Here is a 25,489-nt window from a genome sequence, read left to right as displayed (position 1 = left end):
TTTTTGACTATATAGTGCAGGCACATGCCAGGACTATGTTTTACCACATTTTATATGGCAAAGGACGTTTTATATATCACTAGCCATATGAAAAGATTATTGTCTTAAAGTGTAGGGTCAAGTGCATTATACAGCCAATGTAAACAACATGTCGGATGCATACTGTATAGCTTAGCAACACTCAATGTTTCCTTGTTTTAATAAACAATCGCAGATATGACTTTTTTTTTTTATACAGCATTTAACAGATACAGCTCAGTAGGAACAGGAATCCTACAGTAGATAATTTACTTTGTTGATACATATGTAGATGCTTACACTCTAAGCAGGGGTCAGCAACCTTCGGCACTCCAGCTGCTGTGAAACTACAACTCCCAACATGCTTCATTCATTTCTATAGGAGTTCCAAGAACAGCAGAGCAAGTATGCATGCTGGGAGTTGTAGTTTTACAACAGCTGGAGTGCCGGAGGTTGCCTATCCCTGCGTATCAATATCGGGTCTTAAAGGGAGTCGACCACTTCCTCCAAGCATAGTCAATGTTGCGTACGTCACTTTTCTATATTTGGAGAAAACCAAGTTTGAAGACTTCTTCTAGGTCCTCCCAGAGCAATAGACCTGGTGAAAGCTTGCCCACTGTGTCACGGGCCTAAAATAATTTAGTTGATCACGTTTGATACTGCAAAAAGAGGTAAACTCTCATTACAAATGGTCTTATTAGAAAAATAGTTTTCATCCACAGGCCAGTTCAATAGGCTGAGAGAAGAAGAAATTCACATTTAAGTGCTTGGCAAGCTTAGGGCCCCTTCACACTACGGATACGCTGACTGATTCTGAACGTTAAAACACGTTCAGAATCAGCGCATATAAAGCAGATCCCATTCATTTCAATGGGAGCCGGCATACGAGCGCTCCCCACTGAAATGAATGGGCTGCTATTTTCTCTATGAACGCTCCCATTGAAGTGAATGGGAAGCGCTCGCGTGTACGGCTCGGAATGAGCCGAGCGAGCCGTACACGCGAGCGCTTCCCATTCACTTCAATGGGAGCGCTCGTAGAGAAAAAACAGGCCAATCATTTCAATGGGGAACGCTCGTATGCCGGCTCCCATTAAAATGAATGGGATCTGCTTTATACGCGCTGATTCTGAACGTGTTTTAATGTTCAGAATCAATCAGCGTATCCGTAGTGTGAAGGGGCCCTTAGGTGTGCAGAATATATAGTATCCCTACTGTTTACTGAGGTTTTCAATAACAAACCAAAAGCCTAAACTTCCCACCCAAATATCACAAATTTTGATAACCTGGTATCTCAGGCCTGGTTCACATCAGTGCATGGGTTTCCGTTCAGGAAGTCCGCTTGGAGAACCCCTGAACGGATACCTAATCCACATAAAATTAGCGGTTAACTTAGGCTGAGTTCAGACAGAATTTTTTGGTCAGGATTTTGATGTAGAGGCAACCTCAGATTCCGGACCAAAAAAACGGTAGCCGCGACTAGATGCCAGTGCAGTGCACCGGCATCCAGATGTGGCACTCCGCTCCAGATTAGGACCAAATGAATGGGCCTATTCAGAAAAGAGCATTTTCAGGCGGACGTTCAGCCACGGTATCCGCCTGAAAAAAGGGCATGTCATTGATTTCAATGGGAGACTTTTGTTGATCAGGATTTTGACACGGATTCCGCGTCTGAACTCAGCCTTAGGAAACCGGAGGACCCCATAGACTATAATATGGTCTGTGTGATTTCCGCATGAAAATTGTGGAGAAAACAGTGCTGCTGTTGGCCTGAACACAGATATGAACTGGGCCATAGTGTGTAATGTGTATATAAATATACAACATGGAACAATACAAACAGGATGAGGATACTCAAGCGAGAAAAATCAATCATTTGTTTCTCTGTGAGACTACACCCCACATATTTACATTGCATAATAGTCTCCAAATATGCACAGAAGTAATAATTCCTCAGCAAATAGCACAACCTGCAGATATGTAAGTGAACGCTGAACCCATACAGTACAATTCATATCACATGACAGCAGTTCGGTTCAGGTGGGATACTTGCAGGATTTGTCCACATATTGGCTGAAACAGTGTATTCATACTGTCTAAAACTACAAATCTTTGTTCGTAGTTTATACATCTTTATGAATTTGTCATCCGGACCTTTGTAAGACAAGCAAAAATCACTTAAAGGTGTTGGAAAAAACATATACCAGTTTTGGCATTTGTCGTACACAGTATGAGTTGTCCAGGACCACAGCTGATCAGTGAGGAGTATGGGTGTCAACCCTGCCTGATCAGATACTGATTTGATATTGTTCTTATCTTTAGGTCGTGGACATGCAACAAAAAAACAACACTGCGTTTTACAATACCAGCAAAGTAAATGACATTTGGTTATTTTCCACAAACTATAGAAGGAGGGGGGGAAGCGCTGTAGAAAAGCTGAGTTTTTGAAAAGCTCAGCAAGTCAATTTTACCTAAACAAGTGCAAGCGTTTTTTTTTCCTATAGATTTATTTAGGGAAGAAAACACTGCAGAGGAGAATGCAGCAAAAACGCAATGAAAAATGCTGCGGGAAAAGTGCGTTTTTTGCTGGAACATTTTTAACTGTGGTTCGCTACATGGGACTTAGACCTAAAGGGGTCCTTCTCAGGACTTTCTTACTGTAGTTGATTGCCTATCCTTAGACTAAGCCATCGCTTGAAGATCTGTGGGGTTTGGTGCTTAAGGCTAAGGTCTGACGTAGTGGGCTGCAGCAAAAAGTGCTGTTTGAAAAATCGCAGTGGCAATGCATTGCAGTATTTTACACAGTGCTTTTCAGGTTTCCTCTGCAGGCCTTCACCTACCTTTATACCTATACGAAACCATATATACATACAGATACATGTTGTCGTATTCATTCTCATTATGAGCAGCTAATAAACCCTTACTAGCCACAGCTGTATATAGAGGATTTGGCGCCCTTGCTGAACCTGCTGCATTCCTTAATATCTCACACATCCAAAGGACCCTTTTTCTACTCAATTTATCTAAGTGTTTGAGAAGGTTTTATTCATTAACTGCAGAAAATGAGTGCAATATCCTTTTATGGCAATTCTAGCAGTATATTGGTGCAGACTAGTGTAAGCTATATGTCAGAACATAGACAATGTATAGGGGACTGTGGACCATAGTTCAAACCCTGTTGTGAAGGTGAGGAGTTCAGCAATGTTTATGCAGACACACCCCATGCAGTCATACTTTCCCCAGATCTGCATGCTCACAATGGAAAACTATACAGGACTTCAATAAGTTCAAAAACTTTAGAAAATATTACTTATGCTAAGTATTAAAGTGTACCTAAACTCGAGAAAACAGCTTTTGACTTTTTGACAGCATTTGTAACATTGATAGATTTTGTTATATACTTTATTAATGGGTGTTAGCTCCTTTCTGTGAAATCCACTCTCCGTATTTTTTTCCAGGTTCCTTTCACTGTTTTTCACTGAGTACAGGTGCACAGGCTCTTGTGTAATGCAGGGAAGCTGAGGCTCAGGACAGTTATATCTTGGTCACTATAAAATGTAAAACAGTGATTTTGGCGTCACATGTAAGATGAGTCTCATATTTCACACAGTTGGGATTTACATATATGCAACTCCAGAATCTTCTAATTCCGAATGTAATTCAGAAATGGTATCCCTGGAAAAACTAAATGGAGACTCTTTCATATAAACACCAAACTCATAGAATGAATGTGGTATAATTGTGCGGGGGATAGGGGTTTTGGGGGCACGAGGAGGTGCATGGGACGGGAGGCACGGTGGAGGAGTTTGATAGGTGTGCATGGGAGGAGAGAAGCACGCAACGTGGCGTTGCTGAGGGGGGTTTGTGGGGCCAGGCTGGTGCTCGGGGCAGGGGGCATGCGAGGGAGGGATTTGGGGGGCCCACACGGGAGAAGAGGGGCGTGGGTGGTTGTGTGTGCTGAACTGGAGGGGGGGGGGGGGTCGTTGTCGCGTGCTGTGGAGGAGGGCTGGTGGGGAACGCACGTGCAGGAGTGGCGGTGGCTGGTGCGCCACGATGGAAAAAGGGCATGGGCGCCCATACATGGCAGTGGTCAGTCCGGAAAATAGGTCTTTCATATGGACTGTTTTCTGGATGAAACTTGATCATGTGAATAACCTTCCAGGTTTTTCCATTCACAGCTATTTGCACAGTTGCATTATTTCCTTGTTTACATGCATTCAAGCAATAAAGAAGCAGAAGCAAAAGTGCACAACCCTAAACCAGGAACATATACTGCATCAAGCCTAAGCAGGACGATTCAGCAGATGGAGAATGCCCCCTTACTCAACCAGGGAAGAACAATTTGTCTGTTACAAGTATTCTACAAACATCGCAGATAGCTGAAAAATGTATGAAACATAAAATGATATTGAAGGCCTTATTTGGAAACGTAAGACAAGATGAAATGTTTGGAGAAAAAAAAATGCAATATTGTCTACTACAAAACAGTAACCTACAGAAAATATTAGAGAAATTCACAGGTCTATTTCAACATGGTGATCAGTGCAGTATAATGTGTGTAAGGGCATGTTCACATCTACATTCTGTCTTTAAAAATAAATAAAATATAAAAAAAAAAAAAGAAAAAAAAAAAAAAAACAGAAAGGCCAACAAATTCAGATCCATCTAATAATGGACAACAATCAATCCCACTGAATATACATGGGAACAATTGGGTATTCGTTATGGCGTCCGTCATTTGGCCAGACAAAAGAGTTCTGCATGTGAACATATCCTGATATAAAATTATAATAAATAACTGCAGAAAGTTATGGTTAATAATTGGACTGGATGTGTAAACTACTTTTGTGCATGCTCTGAGACGTAATTGACAAACTGAGTCCTGTATGGTGTCATCTGAATTTTTTTTTGTTTTAGTAGGGAAAGATTTAGGAAATCATTTATCTGGTCAGAAATCTCACTCTTCAACAACTCTGCAAATGATAAGTGTTCTAGTGTTCATGCGGGGTGTCCCAACTACTTACTGTATGTCCTGAATTCGTGTCCTACCTTCCATTTTATACTCGGACTTTGCCTACTGAGCCATTGAATAACTAATTTCCCTCTGGGATCAATAAAGTAATCTATTCTATTTATTGCAATGTGCAACCATCTCAGACTTCAAAGCAAAATGGATTCATGATATAATATTATATAATTAGAAACATTGTTACTTATTTACGTCAGAATTCTATCACTAGTTTTTTAATAAATTAGAGGAACTTTAGGTTATGTTCACTAAATAAACGCCTCCGAACTCTTCAATAAATGCCCTGGCACTCAAGCTCTATTGTGCAGGCCATAGTAGGCCAGGTCCTTTTACTCTTCAGATCTGTCAGCTCTATTGTGCAAGAGAAGTGAAGGAAATGACACTTCATACCCAGAAGATCAAGACAGGAAGACAGGTAAGTATGATGGGGTAGGTAGTATTGGTGATGTTTCATTTCCAGGAGAGTCCGGAAAGTGCACCTGGGGTGGTCATATGATAAATATATTTTTTTTTGCTCATTTTTTCACGTCCCTATCTATATATTTTGAAGCAAGCACTAAGTTCTAAAATTTATTACTGTGGCTACTAAGCCCAATAATAGCCTGACACTTGCCAAGTCTATATTGGTTTGGTTTGTAGTAGCCACCTAATTTACATCACACACATGATTAGAACAGAAGAAAACAACTCTATAGCTAACACCCCTGACAAGATACATTACAACTTATCTACTCCACCTCCACACACAGAGCATGTCTAGATAACTCTCCCATAGACTTTAATGATTCAACTCGTCTAGAAGGTTGGGTAACATGGCAGCCCCAAAAAATCATGTCCAGAAAATAGAACTGAAAAGAAATTCCATAATCAAAACAAACACAAAGCGAAAAAGTACATGCCATGGACATGCTGCAATTTTCCAGATCGTTTCTACAGAAACGCCGTTGGTTTCCCCATTAGGTATAATGGAAGCAGGAAGTCCGCAGTGGAATTTCTGTGAAAAGTGCTGCGGTAAAAAACCCAATGCATTTCTGCTGCAATTTTCCTGCAGCGCTTTTTTGCTGCGAACCATTCGTAGGGCCTTAACCCTAAAAGATAAATGTTACCATCTGGTTTCAGACTGTCCTTTCTGACGTTGCAGATTTCGGCAGGAGATGCGGCTCATGGGTGACTGGAGTATCACTTTAATGATGCAGTGCCACTGAGAAGTTACAATATTACACCTCCTCGATGGATCATCCACCCACTGAAATGTATTACATTTTTTGTATACAAAATACAAACAGCTGCTTCTAGACGGCATACTATTTATACTCTCCAAGGAGCAAAGTTGTCACGAACAAAATAAATCATACTGGCTGCGAACTCCAGATAGTAATGATAAACTGAGAAAGAGAAAGAGAAAAACCTGTAAAACAAACACATGCTATAAATGTCAGCCAACACTGTCCTCCCCAACACCCCCATTCCCACATCAGCTCCGCCTAATGGGTATGTTATTTTTGTGGGTAGATATAAGGCAGCCAGACGGCTCTGCTACTACTCACTTCAGTACAAAACAGACAGGATCAGACAGGTAAACCTCTACAGTCCTCAGGATGAGCTCACACACATCAGATTGTGGGTAGATCTAATACTTATGGGCTGGTGTAAAAGGTAGAAAATGTCCTTAGATGTCCATATACTGTACACAAGATACTTATCTGCAGATTAAAGGCGCATTCAGGTTATTTTGGTATTTTGAGTCATCAGTTTCTCGGCAGATTTCACCAAATGTAGCTGGATCTGCTAAGAATCTCATGTCTAAAAAAAAACAAAATAATCTGTAGATAAATATCTTATGTCTAATTTGGAGAGTCTTAGATATTACACTCTCAGTCACATGTATACGAAAACCCGCCAGTGTTTCCATAGATATACTTGATATGCTGTGATTTATAAACATGCGACTGTTTTTGAAATTACAGCATTTCCTCTGCAGATTTCTTTCCTGCAATATGTGGATGGGATTAGCCAGAATCCCATCCATTTTGCAGGTACTGTAATATGCAGCGTTTTTTGCAGCAGAGTTTCCACCGCAACCATATTTGCAATGTGGGGCAACAACTGCATTTTACATTAATGGATTCTGGCTAATCCCAATGCTGCCATTTCAAAAAAGCTTGGGTGTAACAGAAGCAGAAAGTCCACAGAGGAAAATGGCTCGCTATGTCAGGCCTTAGCGTAACATAGAAAAGCCTTTAGGGAAGTAAACAGCAGCCCCTGTGCTACACAGTTTTCTTATGTACCTCTTATGGAAACTGAGGAGTTTAGCAGTTCCCCTAACTTCTTGAGATGAGATACCCCTTTAACCACAGATTATCAGAAACGTGCCTTGCACATATATAGTTCTGTTCATATGGTATCTGCCTTCAGAATCTCTATCACAGATTGTGCCATTTTCCCAGTAGAATTACAGGCACGGTGACAAAACTCTGACAAACCCATTTCAAGTCAATGGGGTCTGGCACGTACCCTTGGGGTCTGTCAAGCACTGGCTCCAGGGCTCTGCCTACAATGAGCGGAACAACCAGACAAATGCAGATGTGACAAGGCTAAGGTAAATGCCTTACACCAGAGTGATGCTGACAATAGGCTCTGTGATGACTGGATTAGAGTCCTCCATTGCAGGTATACAACAGGAAGATTTCCAGAAATTAACCTTCGACAAATATACATCATCCCTAATCTCCAATTGTAAAAAGAATGTATAGGGCATGCTTTATGTTTTTAATCAGACAGTAAAAGAAAAAAAAGGTATACCAAAGAATACTGACCCAATGGAGGCCAAAAGGACAGTTTTGTGGCCTCCATCAGGCAGAGACCATTTGATGTATACTCTGGTGGCCTTTTCCAGTTTAAAGACAAAACACAGGACTCAGATACATTGTGTACAGCGGTCATAGAAGGGAAAAACAGAACAGTATTTTATTACCAGTGAACTAGAAGAGAGTTTTCCCTTTCTGCTCTGCTGACACCATTGGGCTGCTGACTGCTTTGTCACTATGTCCCACAACTTAACAAAATCACTTGGCCAATACTTTTTCCTAGACCATGCTTGGACCAACCTACATATCAGGACAGGACTGCTCAATATAAAGAAGCTTGTAGGAAGCAATAAGTACTGTATAAAGGTCACATTTATGTCTAGAAATAAGCACTTCCCTATTACAGGTGCATTCCCTTATCACTGCATGACGAGATTTATAACAAGTCCCTGTAACCATTTACATACCCAACCTTTGTGGTCCCAGCACTGCAACAATGAGGTCCCCAACTAGCCCAACATAACTGCTGAAAATACACATGTGAACAAAACCTTAAGGTGAACCTGTTGAGTTGAACAAGGTAGGATGGTACAGAGCAGGAGGACCTGAGCAGACTGATTTATAGTTGGGTGGGAAAAGATTAAATATAGATAAATAATAATGTATTGTATTGACATCTCAGCTGAAATTCTATAAAGGAGATCAGTGGGCGGTTCTGGTCAGTGACTGACAGCTACTCTGTAAGTAGAGTCATAGAGAGCAGGCTGGCAACCAGTGAGTGAGTCAATAAACATTGCAACAGATTTACTAAAATTAGAGTCAGTCTTACAATATTCCTTCTTAAACAATATTTCAGGTTTTGTTTTTTTAAATTCAATTATCCTACTAATATTATTATTATTATTATAAATATTATAAATGTGAAAGTTTGTATGTTTGTATATTTGTGTGTTTGTTCCTCAATCACGCTGAAACGGCTAAACGGATTTGAATGACATTTGGGACATAGATAGTCTGTAACCTCGATTAAAACATAGCCTACTTTTTATCCTGGTAAATGACATGGTTTCACGACTGTTATGAATTTATGTTCATATACTATATTACACTGCTCTTATCTCAGCTTCTGAGAAAGCCAGGGTTGTTATCTCGCTGTGTAAACACACGCTAACCCTCAGTGGTTTGTGTTCACGCATTTGCATATTATCTGATCTGCTCCAGGCACTGTAGACAAACTGACATGGGCAAACACCTTTAATCCAAATTGGCAGTTTGCTACTTTTAAACATGCCTGGAAAAAGAAAATCTAATTTGTCGCAAACAATGAGAGCTATGAAGGAAACCAGAAGTCAACAGAGTTCTCCTCAAGAGAAGCGGAGGGGGATCATCAACGCCAACAACACCCTCATTATATGGCTTCCCAGCGAGCTGCTGAGATACCAGAACAATCACAGACACAGCATGAGGAATGAGTTCAGTGGCAGGCCAGCTTGACAGCTGCCAAAATGCCGGAGCAGGCGGATCATCAACGCCAACAACACGCTCATTACATGGTGTCCCAGCGAACTGCTGAGATGCTGGAACAATCACAGGTACGGTGTGAGGAACAAGGTCAGCAGCAGGACAGCTTCATAGCTGCCGAAATGCCGAAGCAGGCAAACCATCAACGGCAGCGATTTGCTGAATACAGGCGGATCATCAATGCCAACAACATGCAGACGAAGTCGAGGGCAGAGGCTATTTTTAATAAACTTTAATAATGGACATGGAGAAGATAGATCCACTTGGTCTATCCTACACTACTACAGTAGTTAATGTCTGTTAGCATCTGTCAGAGAATGTCAACAACAAACACCAACAGATCTGTCAAAAATCCATTAAAAATTCCATTGATTTCAATGGGACTTGATCTGTTGTCTGTTTTCCCCAAATTCATCACAGGTCCATTATTTTTACAGAGGGTATAATGCAGGGTGCAGGCCTTTTGGTTCTGTTCAAAATAGCAAACTTATCATTGATGTGTCCATTATTATAATTTTTTTTTTTTTTTTTTTTTTTACATTGATCTCTATGGCTAACGGATACATGACCGATAGTAATGAATGGTCGTCAGTTTTATCATTCATTCTGTCTATGATCGGAGATCAGAAATGAAAATATGAAAAAGGTACAAACACAGACATTGACGATCATGGGCTCTGTGTCATTGGAGTCCACTGAACAAAGAGGCCTTCTGCAAAAACAGGGCTTACCCACGGACACTGGCGGTCCCCAAAGTCCATGTTCGTGCAGGACTTTATTCTCTGCTGATTTTTGACCGAGACTAATGCAGAGGTGAATCTAGCCTCAGTTTAAAAAAAAAAAAAAAAACACTCAATATTATTTAGTGTCCATTAATGTCTGTAATGATAGGCGTGCTTTTATTTACTTATTATTAACAGACTCTGCCATAGCGGACTTCTACTATGTGAATGCCTCCTAATAATACAGTAATAAGAACTTCTACGTAATCGTTTTATTACCCAGTTTTAAAGGGGCTTCTACACTTTAGATTTCCATCAGTAGGTTTGGCCAATGTTCATCTAAGCCTACGTTCACATCTGAGTTGCGTTAGCAGCTTGTTTGTTTTATCGAAAGAAGGGAAAAATTATTCCATTTAAACGCCCATGGATTTCAATGGGTGCTGAAACTACTTATGTGTCGTCCATTCAGTCGTGGTTTGGTTATTTATTAAGACGTTTCCTCTGTACAGTATTTATTTTTAATGATGGATAGTGCCTTTTTTTATGGAAGTCAATGGGTGGATACAAGAAGAAGACAAATCTATGTGCATCCAACTGTGCTTTTTTTTTTTTTTTTTTTTTTTTTTTTAAAGGAACCATCAAAAACAGATACTAAATGAAGAAGTATAGCTTAATGTGTATGGACAGCTTTAAAGATATCTATCTGCTAACCAAGAAGGATTTTGACGATGGACACAAATTTTATTTTGGAACGTCATCAAGTGAAGAACATATAATAATGCACAGTCAGGAATCCTAGTCATAGCCCAGGGCAATGGATGACATAACTATGAGCTGCACAAACTTATTAGAATACACACTGAGTCACCAGAACCAAGTCTATGGCTACAATAAAGAGCTGAATCACCATACTATCATAGGAAGCAGACAGCCCAAACACCCACAGTCTAACGTTAACTGCAGAAAGGTTACCTAAGGGAACTATAAAACTTGTTTGTGGTCAGGATGTCCTGACCTGACAGAAAACTCTACATGAACCTTTACAAATATTGTTGTATGGAGACGGACATATACTTCTCTTATTGCCACACGACTCCATTACCTGGAAGAAGGAAGAGTCCCCATAGATCTCATGTACTGACATATCCGATGTGATAAATACCCTGCTAAACCGCTAATACAGTGTGCAGTGTATACAGCAGCATCCTGGCATTGACACATTGCAGTAGTTTTAATGTAACTATCCTGTCAAAAATATTCTTGAAAAAATTCAGATGCACAGAAAATATTGACTCAAAAGTTCAGGCAAAACTGCAATAGATGTGACAAGACATTGCACTCCATTACATACATTCTCTATGAACATGCAAGGCTCAGAACAACAAAGTGAAGTTCACTCGAAAAATGCAAAGCAAGACAAGAGTGGGCAAGAAAGGCATCTTGTTATCAATGTTCTGGAAGAATGCAGCATACACCTTACATAGCTTGTTCATAAGACAGTTATTACCGTATTTTCCGGACTATAAGCCGCACATAAAAACCTACGATTTCCTCAGAAATCGTAAGTGCGGCTTATAGTCCGGTGCGGCTTATATATGGATGGAAGCGGCGGCAAAGACTGCGTGCCGCTTCCATACATACATAAAAGGCACCGTAAGGGTGCATTCACACTACCGAACGCCGGCGTGTATCACAGCCGTACACGCCGGCGTTACAGCAGGGCTGCCGGACACTTCCTATTCATTTCTATGGGAGCAGGCATGCGAGCGCTCCCCATAGAAATGAATGGACAGACACTTCCCATTCATTTCTATGGGAGCCGGCATGCGAGCGCTCCCTATAGAAATGAATGGAAAAAAGCAGTCCATTCATTTCTATGGGGAGCGCTCGCATGTCGGCTCCCATAGAAATGAATAGGAAGTGTCCGGCAGCCCTGCTGTCACGCCGGCCTGAAACAGAACGTGAAACTTACCCAGCGGTGCAGGGCGGGCATTCAGGCCTCCTCTGCCTCCGATGTTCCGTCCTTCTCCTCCGGCGCTCGCTGATAATGGCCGGGGCGCATGCGCAATATCATAATGCTTCTACTGCGCATGTGCCCTGGCCATTATCAGCTTGCGAGCGCCGGAGGAGGACGGAACATCGGAGGAAGAGGAGGCCTGAATGCCCGCCCACCCTACACCGCTCGGTAAGTTTCACATTCTGTTTCAGGCTTTTATTTTAAAACGGGGGGGTAGTTTAACCTAACGTTTACGGTTGGGCTCTATCAGCATGATTTTGCTGATAGAGCCCCTCCTCGCCTGCCGAGCGCTTCCAATAGAAGCGGCTGGCACGCGGGGGTTAAGCGGCCGCTGGCAAAGTCTGCCTGCCGCCGCTTTCAATAAGATATAATGCGCACCGGACTGCGGCTTATAGTCCGGTGCGCCTTATATATGAACCGAGCCGGACTATAAGGCGCTCATGGGCAATGCGGCTTATAGTCCAGTGCGCCTTATAGTCCGTAAAATACGGTACTCTCGACTTACCCATATACATGCAAGCTTGTCTCTACCAAGCTTGCATGTGTTTTCTACAAGGAAAGAATACATCACTGACAGACACCTTTGAAGACAGGCTTACCTGCTTTGTAACAAAGGATCAGGCATGCTGAAATCCAAGATGCCCAACCTTAGCATTTGCTATTGGAAGAAAGTTGGGACATCCCCTTACACAGTATATGGTGGGACAGTCCTGCTGAAATCATTGAGTTCATCTGGCAATGGTCTAATGATCATTATATGTCATGAAAACACTGAATGATGTTGTGGAAAAGCGACAGACAGATAGATAGATAGAGGAATAGACAACACATTTAAAAAGGGATTTCCTTCAGACACATTCACAGGAAATGCCACACCAATCTCAAGAAAGGGGGTCATGGGACACCCATCCTGCAACTGCTGCACGATGCACATCCAATACTTGGCTTACGCATGCCCTGTGAATGTGGTTGTGGGATTGGGGTTTTTATTGAATAAAACATTTTATTTTCTGATATATAGTTTTTACACCTTAACACGATATTTCCTTAAAGTTATGAAATGTTGAAAAAAAAAAAAAAACATGTTAAAAAAAAACGTTTAAAAAAAACAAAAAAAAACAAAACAGAAAAGTCCTGCATGTAGGATTTTTTTTACCCGCTTGAAAAAACGGACATGGTTGTAAACGGACACTAAAGGGCACAAATGGACACAAGATAAAATCCCAGTGAAATGAATGGAAATTGCAAACGGACCAGCTAGTGATCATTGCTAAAATCTTGTACAGACAGTAGCCACAGACACAAGCGCTGAGCGGACACCAACGGTTTTGTGAACGTCCCCTTAAAGAGGACCTTTCATGTCCTCGAGCACATGCGGTTTTATATACTGCTAGAAAGCCGACAGTGCGCCGAATTCAGCCGGAGCAAGAGATATGGGTGCCCTTACCGATATCTCTGTCTGTTATACAACATCTTTGACTGTCATTTCCAGTTTTCTGCTCCTATGACAGAACAGTAAACCAGAAATGACAGCACAGAGGTGACCCAAGCCTTGTTTGCACACTCAAAGAAAAAAATAAAAATGTCAATACCTTGCCCAGCCAAATTTCTTATCTTAACACAGCACACACAACGCACTTAACAAGCCACTTAAGTGAGATATAGTATAGTAGAGTACAGTATAGTATGTGTTTCATTACAACAATTTGACACAAGCAAAACAAATTCCAAATTCCAAAATACTCAGTTTCATATTGACAAGAACTGCTATATCTCAGCAATAGAGGCCCCAATTCACAAAGGGGAAACATTGTTTAATTCAGGTGACCCTAACCTATTTATGCAGGTTGGATTGATAAACTGGGTTCTTGTGACAAACTCCCTTTAGGGCCAACCCTTCATAGTTCACTGTAGCAGAATCTGGGGGCATTGTGTTATAAAGTAAGAAGGGCAGAGTAGATCACTATGGAGTTTTGTTACCGTCTAACAGCTGGTTGGTATAGGTGTTGGTTGCCAGGCTATTATAAGGAAAGGTCATCACTACCAAACCCCCACACCAGAAAACCCCTTTAAGGCCGGGTTCACACAGGCTTTTTGGGCCGGATTTTGACACGGAATCCGCGTCAGAATCCGGTTCAAAAAATGGCCTCCCATTGAAATAAATGGGAGCTGGTCATCTCCTTTTTACGTGAGCGACATGAAAAAGAAGCGACATGCTCTTTCTTCAGGAGGATCCGCCTCGCAACACCTTCCTCCCGACTAGACCCATTCACTTGGGCCTAATTCGGGACCCAGGCGCAGCTAGCCGTTTTTTGGTCCGGAATCTGAGGCGGCCTCCGCATCAAATTTTGGACCGAAAAACCCCGTGTGAACCCGGCCTAAGGCTAAGGCCCCACTTTGCGGAAACGCAGCTTTTTTTGTTGCAGATTTTACTGCATTTTTTTGAGCCAAACCAAGAATGGCTACAAAGGGAATGGAAATATATGGGAATGGAAATATATGAGAAGTTTTTATACTTCTTCCTTCTGCTCAATTCACTCATGGTTTTGGCTCACAAATCCACACAATCTGCAACCCAAAAAAGTTGCATTTCCACAAAGTGGGGCCTTGGTCTAAGAGGAGTCAATCAATACATGCATTTTTGCACAGCAGAATTTCCTTGTTCTCACATCTTCTAAAGAAACTAGTCAGGGAAGATATCAGAGAATCTTTCTGACTGGATTAGAGAGTGATCATAAAAGAGGCCTGATAATAGCTTTCTTGGAGTCAGTGACATGACCCTTCACACTGGATACATAAACAACACTGGTGACCTGTGTGCATTTTAGGGTATGTTCACACGGCGGAAACCTTTTCCGCCGTGTGACTTCTCCGCGCGGCTAGCCGCAAATGGATGACAATGCAGTGAATCAGTATCCTGCTCTTGATTAGGCCTGAATGAATGGGCTTATGCAGGAGTGTGTCTCGAGCCAAGGACGCCACGGCTGACTCAGCCTCGGAAACCGCAGGAAGATTCCGCATGTCGGAAAAAAAAAAAAAAAAAAAAAAAAAAAAAAAAAAAAAAAAAAAAATCGCTAGGGGGGGGGGGGGGGAAGCAAGGGACTCCTTGGGAGATATTTTTGAAGGTGGATTTTGAGGCGGATTCCGCGTCAAAATCCGCCTGCAAAAAACTCCCTGTGAACATACCCTTATAAATACACACTTCTAATATTGTCATTATTTATAGCAACTAATTCATTTGTCTTTTTGGTCAAGGCTCCATAGGCTTCATAGGGAAGTTCAGCCAATATAAGGCAAATATTAAGGCTAATCCCTAAGTATTTCAATAGGAACCTGTGAAAACATTTATAAATGCAGTTTTTAATCAATCTTATTAACATTTTTCTTGGAATATCCATATGCTGGGGGAATTTATTAAGATGGGCGTTTCCTACACCATTCTTAATAAAGGCCCCGACTAGTACAAGGCGTATCAGAATTATCAAGAGGCTGCAGCTTCTTCATAGTGTTACTGAGAGAGGTTTTGGCTTCCAGGCATTTTCCCTGCAGTAACCAATAAAGGGCCACTCAGAAAATTGTATATCCTCATAATACGTGGCTCAAGTCCTTCAGGACGAAGAGTCACTTGTATAGAGGTGCTCTCCATTTGGGCTCACAAGCAGGGGGACCCCTGTAAAACACATGCCTTAATACAGCATATGCAAAGGACTTGTTTTTATACACAGCAATATGCGATATATTTCCTGTGGAAACACTGAGCTGGTTAGCTGAAGACTTTGGAAAGTCTTGTTAATGCTGAGCAGTTTTGCATGATTTTTTTCTTGTCAGAAGAGATGTTCTCAGTCATTTTACTATATTTAGATTTTAATAAACACGATCGCTTCTGTCATTTCACTCTATTCTTCCTTCCTTTTTCTCATTTAAAAGTAAGACACTGATAACAGTGGAGAAGACTGATAGACCAAGTTCACACCTGCAATGTGAAACACACTGTAATGGAAATTTATCAACCTATCTACACCAGATCTCTGTGGTAGATGGGTGTTAATATGGTACACCTTTGGTACACTGCCCTTTATTGCTTCAAAATGCACCACATCGCGCCTTGCTCAACACTATCCATAGATGAGGGCAGGCCTGGGCAGAGAAGCCTTGGCCAAACTGTACAGCGCTATTAACATGTATGGATCTGATATACAGTAGCAGGCACACAGCTATTCCTGAATATACAATGGAGGGACTGTGGTGTTCTAGAAAGCATGGTGACCCCTTTATTTAGCCGATCAGTGGGGTCAGGCGCCCCCCTATCATTAGCAACGTTTCATTTAATCACTAAGCAAATCTACATATGATAACAACTCTGATGCAAATAGATGTGATGCAGAGATGAAGACTAGTGTAGTCATGTTAAGACTATGAGAAAGGAGTGGTTGTGAACTGGGCATGCATCATACAAACATCCCAGCAGCACTAATACTCTACTCCTCCTGGCAAGATAGTTCTTGTCTGTGCAGATTTCTAACTATTTGAGGATACATTAGGATTAACACTAAGACTTAGCAAATCTTCTATAGCCCTAATATAAATATATGCAGATTCTCTAACCGGTTCTCACGGATCCTCTAGTCATTTCTGTTCTCAGCACAATCTCTTCGCTTATGACAAATAATACAGTAGATTCACTCTGTAATATAATGCCTCGACTATTTATTATATTATTCATTAAACAAACATCTCGCTGTGCTATATAAAAGGCTAACCTCATCAACCCTGGAAAGTGGATTTTTACATAAGCAAAAAATAAAAATATTTAAAGGGGCTCTATCATTGGGAAAAGTCATTTTTAACTAAGCACATCCTTGCATAGCCTTTAGAAAGGCTCTTTCACACATACCTTTTGTGTGTAAATCGCCTCAGTGGTTTTTGAATGAGCCCAGAAGTTTCAACGTGCACCCTCTGCTATTCTTTCCTATGTATGTGTACAGCACAGGCTGCTGCTGCTGATGACTTCCTGTTTGCAGACACAGGAGAGAATAGCAGAGAGGAGGCTGCTGGGAACTTCCTGTGCTGGCTGGAAGCTAATTAGCATATGAATAAAAACGGGCTCATTCAGAAACCACTGAGGCAATTTACATGCAAAAGGTAGGTGTGGAATAGCCTTTATAAAGGCTATGCAAGGATGTGCTTAGTTAAAAATTACTTTTCCCAATGATAGAGCCCCTTTAAATATAATATAGATTTTTTTTAAACATAGCACCCAATATACAGTATGTTCAAATGTACACCTGTAGATGTGTGATAACATGGCTCATCTTTGGGCAAGGTCACACCCCCTATGAAGTGCTTTACTCACCACTTTCAGCAAATGTGGGCAGTCTTGATGAGAACACTTTGGCACGTCATAGTTATTATACAGGAAATCTACGCAAGGTTCTGACTTTCACTCTGGTGCACGGCTGATTTATTAAAAGGATGGAGTCTCTTGATAATTCAAGTGTACCTTGCACTAGTCACGGCCTTTGTTAAATTTGGTGTACAAAACATCTGCCCCAATGTGCTTTTCTGCAAAACTGTGGTATTTGTAAATGATATTGTTAATGGGTATGCGGTTACTCAAGTAAGCAGCAGATTAACCCCCTGAAAATACACACCCATTATATTCATTTGGAAAACTACACTGATTTGCAGTAACGCTGTACGTCAGCATGGTTTTCACCAGTATTATGGCTACACTGGCCACTGTGTTTGACCTCAGAAGAAGGGTTATGAACTAGCCTAAAGATCATAAGACTTGACGCACATATACAAGGACCTGCATGCAAGTAAATACTATGCTTCAAATGGTCCCTTTATGTGACCATGAGAACTAGTTTACGGGGCACAATAGCAGAACATCTCTCTAGATCATGAAAAAAATCCCATTAGGAGTCCATGCAAAAAAGTGATGCGGCTGTTGCATGCATTTATAACAACCTAATTTAGACTCCAAATCATGGATTTACTTGACTTTATTTAGTACCATTTACACACCTAATAATATTAAGGAAGCACAACCGCACATAATAGTGATGAGACGTCTTCTTCACCACAGCCTGCCACAATCTGGTGTATAATTCTCCCACATCCAAAGCCACTTTGTGATTTGGATCCATTTTTACACCATATAAAAAGACATACACTATGCAAGGAGAAAACCATTTGGAGGCTGTCATACGGTGTTGAAAATAGACCTGGGACAATGGCATCGCCAATAGAGACCACTTCTCTCTGCCAGCATACCACTGGGTATTGTTATAACCATACCACTGAAGTCAGCAGATCACATGTCTAGCATCCTGAGTAACAAAGTTATTTAATATCAATATAAAGAGGCCCAGTCATGGACCTAAAACTGGGACCTCCTCATTCAGCTGAACTATTGTCACAAAGGCTCTACTCTATGTATAGGTTCTAGGTGTTCACCACTTGTACAGCTAACAGATTCTTCTAACATATGCAATGGTATGCCATAAGGTATGACTTATTTACCTGTAGGCCACAATTTTTGCTCTGCAGAATGCATAAGGAAGCAACGACATAGCATCCATACAAGTGACACAACAGTGATGACAGGCGTCATCACCACTGCAGGCTATGATTAGTAGACTGGTCCTCATAACATATCCTTAGTATGGGTGATACATCATCACACACTTATGTTAATGGAGAACAGAGGGGCTCATCAATAAAAATAAGAAGCCAGTAAAAAAGCAATTACTATTTATCCACTAGTTGCCTATAGCTAGATCGGAGGTGGTCTGACCACTTGGACCTTGACTAGTCACCAGAACAGAGCACCCTGCTCCCCTATTCTCACGCAGCAATACTACAGCAAGGAGGTGTGTGAATGAAGCATGTTCCCTGCTTCTCCATTTGTAGTGACAGGGTTGGAACCCACAGATCTATGACCTAGTCCTAGTGGATATATGATAACTGGAATTCCCCTTTAAGAAAATAACATTAAGAGCCAAATGCACATTTTATATTTTCCAACAGAACAGTCACCCTGCTTGAGTCATACTAACAGAAGTTAATGGAAAAAGTGTCTATTACTGCCTCATTTACTTGTATGTTTATCCACTTGGCTATTGTAAGTGATGGTGAATGGTGCCACGTACAGCCAGGCGATCTTCAGAGATTCAGAGAGATCACTACAGAACACTTTCAGCTCTCATGATGTGTCTGCTTGGGTAAAGACTTGTATTCACCATGAAATAAAAAATGCTATTTGGTGCAGATTTCGTTACTTTTTTTTTTAACCAAAGTCAAGAGTGTATTGAGCAGAAAGGGAAAATATAAAAGTTTCCCATTTCCTATTCCTGGGTTTGGTTCAAAAATCAGCGTTAAAATCTGCAACAAAAAAACCCAGCTTTTACACAGGGGCTCTATGTTGTCAAAAAGGCAGCGTTTTGGCTGTGGCGCAAATGCTGCATGTAACAGTACCTGCGAAGTGGATCGAATTCCAGTTAATCCCATCCACACATTGCAGAAAAAAAATCTGCAGCGGAAGAGCTGTATTTTTCCAAAAAGCAAATCGTGGTTTAACTCACAGCGCATTTCACATTAAGGTCCGCAGAGTTTTCTGCTTACATCACACCTATATTGAAATCTTCAACTTTTCCATAGGTATAATTGACATGCTGCAATTCCCAAAACCGCAACAATTTTGGAAATCGCAGCATTTCGACTTGCATGTTTTTTTCTGTAATGTGTGAATGGGATTCACTTGCAGGGACGGTAAATCGCAGCATTTATTCCATGTGGGGACCCGGCCTAAAGGGATTTTCTTTTGGAATAAAAATATTCGTCACACAGCTAAACATAAGAACACTAACACACTAGTGTTTGGCTCCACATGGGGACCCGAAAGACGAAGGCCCAGTCCGCTTAAAAAGGAGAGAAAAGTACTCCTTGTAGGATTTTCTATGGAGACTCCAACACAGGTGTGAATCTAGCCTTATATTGCCTGTTCCATGTACCCTCTGATTTGTAAAATGCTGTTGAACATACTGGTGTTATATAAATAAAATTATTACTACCACCACCCTGGAAAACCCCTTGAAGGCTGAGGCCCCACGATGCGGAAACACAGCTTTTTTTTTTGTTACAAATTTTTCTGCATTTTTTAGAGCCAAAGCATTGCTACAAAAGGAATGGAAAATACATAGGAAGTCCTTATACTTCTACTTACTACTTCATCCACTCATAGCTCCAAAAACCACAGCAAAATCTGCAACTAAAAAAGCGGCATTTCCGTAACATGGGGCCTCGGCCTAGAGGGAGACTATCACCTCCCCCACACTACACTGTAGTTACACAGCGCCATGGATGCCGAGAAAATGAAGTTTTATTCTGTATGCAAATGAGTTACTTGGAGCACTGGAGGCACTACCTTCAATGGTCTAGCACTGCTGTGTCTGGTGAAAACACACCTCTGATGCGGATAGAGCAGCCCCCTCAGCTTCCCGCATCACCAAATTACCCTTAAATCCTGCGCATGAGCAGTATGCTATCATATTCCTGGTGTATGCTCAAACACGCCAAGGACTACAAGAGCATAATGTGCATTTGTGACATTGCAGGCCCAGAGGGCTGAACTAACAACATGAGGGGAGGTGTTTTTAACAAATACATCAGTGCTTGGGGATCAGAGGTAACACCCCAATGCTCCATGTACCTCATCTGCATATGGAGTAAATAGTCATCTTCTCAGCATCCAAGGAGCACTTTGCAGGTGGCTGGGGAAGATGATGGACTCCCTTTAAGCTGGCCATAGACATGGCTCCAGCAGTTGTCCATTTTTCTCTGTTGTCAACCTTCATGTAGATGACGATAACCAAGATTCTGTCACAAGTAACATTGGTCCTGCTTTTCAGCCATAACTTTAGTTTATTATACAACCAGTACCTTATTTTTGACTCATATCTAAACCTGCCTTGTGTGAATTCACTGTAAGGCTACATTCACATCACAACAGTTTTTTTTCCCCATTATTCTGCTGCAACATAGAAGTAGAACAACAAAAACAATGGCCGTGCTGGATGAGTTGTATGACAGATATGAGCGCCGTCCTGGGGACCACTCATCACTATAAGGGAGCCTTCACACGGAGTAAACGCGCGTGTATTTTTGCAAAATACATGTGTAAAAATACACGTGTAAAAATAAGACTCCCATTGACTTCAATGATATTTTTTTACACGTGTAAAAATATGCCTGTGAAACGTCATTGAAGTCAATGGGAGTCTTATTTTTACACATGTATTTTGCAAAAATACACGCGCGTTTACTCCGTGTGCAGGCTCCCTAATGGGGTCCTTCAGCTTTCTATCATAGTGTCCATGATTTTTACTGGACTAAGCAGTGCAGAGTGTTGTGGTAGTTTGTGCGGCCATTGTGATGTTGTCAGACTCTGCATCTCCTAATGAAGTATCCAACACAGATGTGAACACAACCCTAAGGAGCTGCAGCGATTAGTAAGTGACCCCCAATGAATATTTGGTAAGGTGCACCAGCATGGATGTGAGTGATGTGCACAGGCTCAGTGTGAGGACACTGTGACACACACTTCATGTGACAAGTGTTACATAAAGGAAATGCCTCTCACTTACTCTTAGTGGCCGCTATCAGGTTCTTGCCATCTTTGACCAAGTCCTTGATGAACTTGTTGGTTCTGTCCAGCTCCAGCTCATGTGCACGTATCCTCTCCCGGAGCCATGGGCTGTCCAGGTAGCAGTCACTGAACTCCAAGGGCTGCAGCCCCATGCTGAGGACGAGGAGGAGGAGGACGACGACAACCCTGCTGCTCCTGGCTCACAGCCGCGCTGCCTCCTTGTAAATCCCTTAATAGGCAACCGAGACACAGCACATAAATAGGCAGGCGGAGGGGCAAGGGCGCAGACCTCCTCGTAGACCGCCACTGGGATGGGGGCGACACATGCAGCAGCCGAGCGGGGAGAAGAAGAAAGTTAGTGATTCATTGAGCCGGCGCTGAGGAGGAGAGCTCCGTCCTGCGGGATGTGTGTACGCTCAGCCCCACTGCACACATTCCTGTACACAGAGCCCGCCCCGCTCCGCTAATGCCGCGTCCTCCGCCCTCCTCACTACATCCTCCTGTAGGCTCCTTGCACTCCTCCTCTTTCCTTCTCTTCCATGGCCAGCACTCAGCCCTTCCCCGTCACCTCGGCCCTGACCTCCTGGTCTCTAGTCATAGGTCACCAGTCTGTCCTGTCCCCTTCCTCCTCCTCCTCTTGTGCTGGATTTAGTTTTGTGTCACTTATACATTTACGTTTCTGTGGAAAAACTGATCTAGTTGTGCTGAATGTCTGCGACCAGCTCTGGATCAGGGCCATTTTCCACTGAGCCCAGAGCAAAGGGTTCATCTTTCCGCCATCTAGGGGGCAGTCACATGGTTGGTGTAGCTGGGCACTGTTAAAGGGCTTGTCCAGGACCCAAATAAGTTGGATACTGCCCATCTATCCACAGAATAGGTCATCAGTATCAGATCGGTTGGGGTCGGACACCCAGACCCCTGCACTGATCTTCTGTTTCTCCTGCCAGAAGCCGCATACCAGATATACGACCAGATCCAGCTCTGCACCTATTCATATGAATAGAAACAGAACTGCAGTTCCCAGTGCCATATTGTACAGACAGGAAGCTGCATGCAGTGTATGGAGCACTGTACAGTGCAGCGGTGGTGCCAGAAAATGTAGTTCTGCTGGTTCTGACCATATACCATGTATACAGCTTCCAGCGTACGAAACAGCCAACTGGTGTGGGTGGATAGGCCATCAATATCCAACATTGCTAGGTTCTGGACAACCCCTTTAAAACGGTATCAGAAAAAAATGCACGCCATTCTTGGTGTAATTTCTTACGGTCCTAGAGGCAGCAGCTGTATATCTCCCTCTACATATTACCGTATGTACTCGAGTATAAGCCAAATTTTTCAGTACAGTTTTTGTGCTGAAAAAGCCCCCCTCGGCTTGTACTCAAGTCAGCAAAAAAAAAAAAAAAAGCAATATCAATGTATAGAATCTCCCATAAAATAGTGGGGGGAAATAAAGAAGCTTTAAAAAAAAAAAAAAAAAAAATTAAAAGTTCTAAATCACTCCTTTCCCTAGAATAGACACAAAAGTAGAATATTACTGTGAAACATACACATTAGGTATCCCTGTGTCAGAAAGTGCCCAGTCTACTGAATATAGGGGATCTGCAGTGCTCCTCTTCCCTCGGAAAGGGGTTAATAGGAACACTGCAGATACCCTATATTCAGCCAGGCTGAATTCCAAGTGGGGGGGGGGAGCAGTCCTCAAGGTCAGGGAAAGGGCAGACAGACAACCAAAACACCCCCTCCCCTTCCTCAGCACCCAGCATCTACTGCACCCAAAAACTCTGACCATTTTAATTTTTGAAATTTTCCAGTAGCTGCTGCATTTTCCCCCTCGGCTTATACTCGAGTCAATAAGTTTTCCCAGTTTTTTGTGGTACAATTAGGGGCCTCGGCTTACATGCTGGTCAGCTTATACTCGAGTATATACGGTAATTCAACAGGCACACTCGACAGGTTAACCATTACAGGTTATGTTTTCATTTTTTTACTCCCTGCTTTCCAAAAGCCACAGCTTTTTCATTTTTCTGTACATAGTCATATGAGGGATTGTTTTTTCCCCAGACAAACTGCACTTCAAAATGGTCCCTATCAATGTTCTGTGCAATGTACTGGTAAGCTGGAAAAAAATCCAATACTGCCATTTTCTTATTGGTTTTGTTTTTACGGCTTCAACTGTGCGTTGAAAATGCCAGGTTAGCTTTATTCTCCAGGTCAGTCTGATCACAGTGATACCAAGTTTATATAGGTTTTAATACCTTTAAGTGTACAGAGCTGTGAAAGTGGTTTTTTTAAGGAATAATATGTCATTTTTATTAATTCCATTTTGGAAAATGCATGATGTTTTGTTCATTTACTGTTTAATTTTCTTTTGCGGGGTGTAGCAGTGAAAAATGGTGATTCAGCTTTTTTATTTATTTACTTTTTTTACGCTGCACCATTCACCACATGGGACAAGTGTTTTTATATTTTAATAGTGTGGAGATTTTTAGACTTGGGGATGCCTCATGCAGAGGCCTAGATGAAGCATCTAATGGCGTTAAATTACCTATTGAGTGGTGAGTGCCGCTGCCTTATTTTCCCTTGTATTGATACATTTTTGAACAGCTGGATGTCGGCGGCTGAGCAGCGCCCATGGCACTATGTGAATACGAGTGGATATTCTAATTCTTTGTGTAGGACTTTTGCACATGAGTAGCGCTGGGCTATTCCTTGTTTGCCTCATGTTTATGTGTACTTTTATTTATGTCTATATATATCGGTGGAAAAGAACGTGATTTAAACTTTTAATTTTCTCAATTTTTTTTTTTACTTTTATGTATTAGTTATTAAACATAAAACTGATAGCAGATAAAAATAATATATATCTACCAATGATCTACAGATCAATTTCTCATGTATATGGCCAGTTTGAAGGGGTTGTCTAATTTCAGACAAATATTAGTGTACTTTTTATGAAACGTTATTGCATTTTCTAATTTACTTTCTGTACTAATTCCTCACAGTTTTTAAAGCACATGATCATTGATTGATTTTTATCCACAGGAAGTAAGCAGATTGAATGAGATAGAAAGAGAAAGAGATCTAGAAAACTGTGAGTAATTAATACAGAAAATATATTGGAAAATTGAATAACTTTTCAATTGTACAAACAATAACATTTGTCTCTCAATATTTATCCAAAACTGGACAACCCCTTTAAGGCATATCTATAACCATGCCCAATTTCCAACCCTGACAACAAGATTGCTGAACTGTGAACTAACCAACTGCATCACTTACACAAGACAGTGGATTTACCTGCATGGTGTCCACATACATACTAAGCTCGCAACTGACCTGCAGCAGCATTTGCAGTAGACAGTGGCCTTACCAGCTATAGCATACATACGCTAATTCACACACAAATATAGAATGGTCACAGTCCTGTCACTTGTGTAAACACACAGGGGTCGCACTAAACACGATGAACAAAACTCAGCCTGTCATACTATACACATATGTCAATCGTAGGTCAGTCCGTGATACAAATTGGTCATACAGTAAATCTTAAAGGGGCTCTATCAGCAAAATTATGCTAATAGGGCCCCACATATGCGTGAATAGCCTTTAAAAAGTCCAATCAGGCATTACTAATGTTATATTAAACCCTGGTCCCGTTTTTAAATAAAAGCATAAAAACATATATGTAAATCTTACTGAACATGCACCGGGGGCGGTGATGCA

The 25,489-nt window shown here is 41.6% G+C and overlaps 1 protein-coding gene across 2 annotated transcripts in view; it reads right to left on the bottom strand.

Annotated features, from left to right (window-relative positions):
* Positions 1–22,315, bottom strand: part of ARHGAP10 (Rho GTPase activating protein 10) — a 168,459-nt gene extending 146,144 nt beyond the window's left edge. For both annotated transcript variants that reach the window (XM_075288192.1, XM_075288199.1), the window contains exon 1: positions 21,762–22,315. In XM_075288192.1, the coding sequence (XP_075144293.1) occupies positions 21,762–21,915 (154 nt within the window). In that variant the 5' untranslated portion in view covers positions 21,916–22,315. The remainder of the gene's footprint in view (positions 1–21,761) is intronic.
* Between the last annotated feature and the right edge of the window lie 3,174 nt (positions 22,316–25,489).

This window comes from Leptodactylus fuscus, chromosome 1, assembly GCF_031893055.1.
Source record: "Leptodactylus fuscus isolate aLepFus1 chromosome 1, aLepFus1.hap2, whole genome shotgun sequence".
NCBI classification, from domain to species: domain Eukaryota; kingdom Metazoa; phylum Chordata; class Amphibia; order Anura; family Leptodactylidae; genus Leptodactylus; species Leptodactylus fuscus.
The sequence above is the reverse complement of the archived record's forward strand: the minus strand, read 5'-3'. Positions and strand labels throughout refer to the sequence as shown.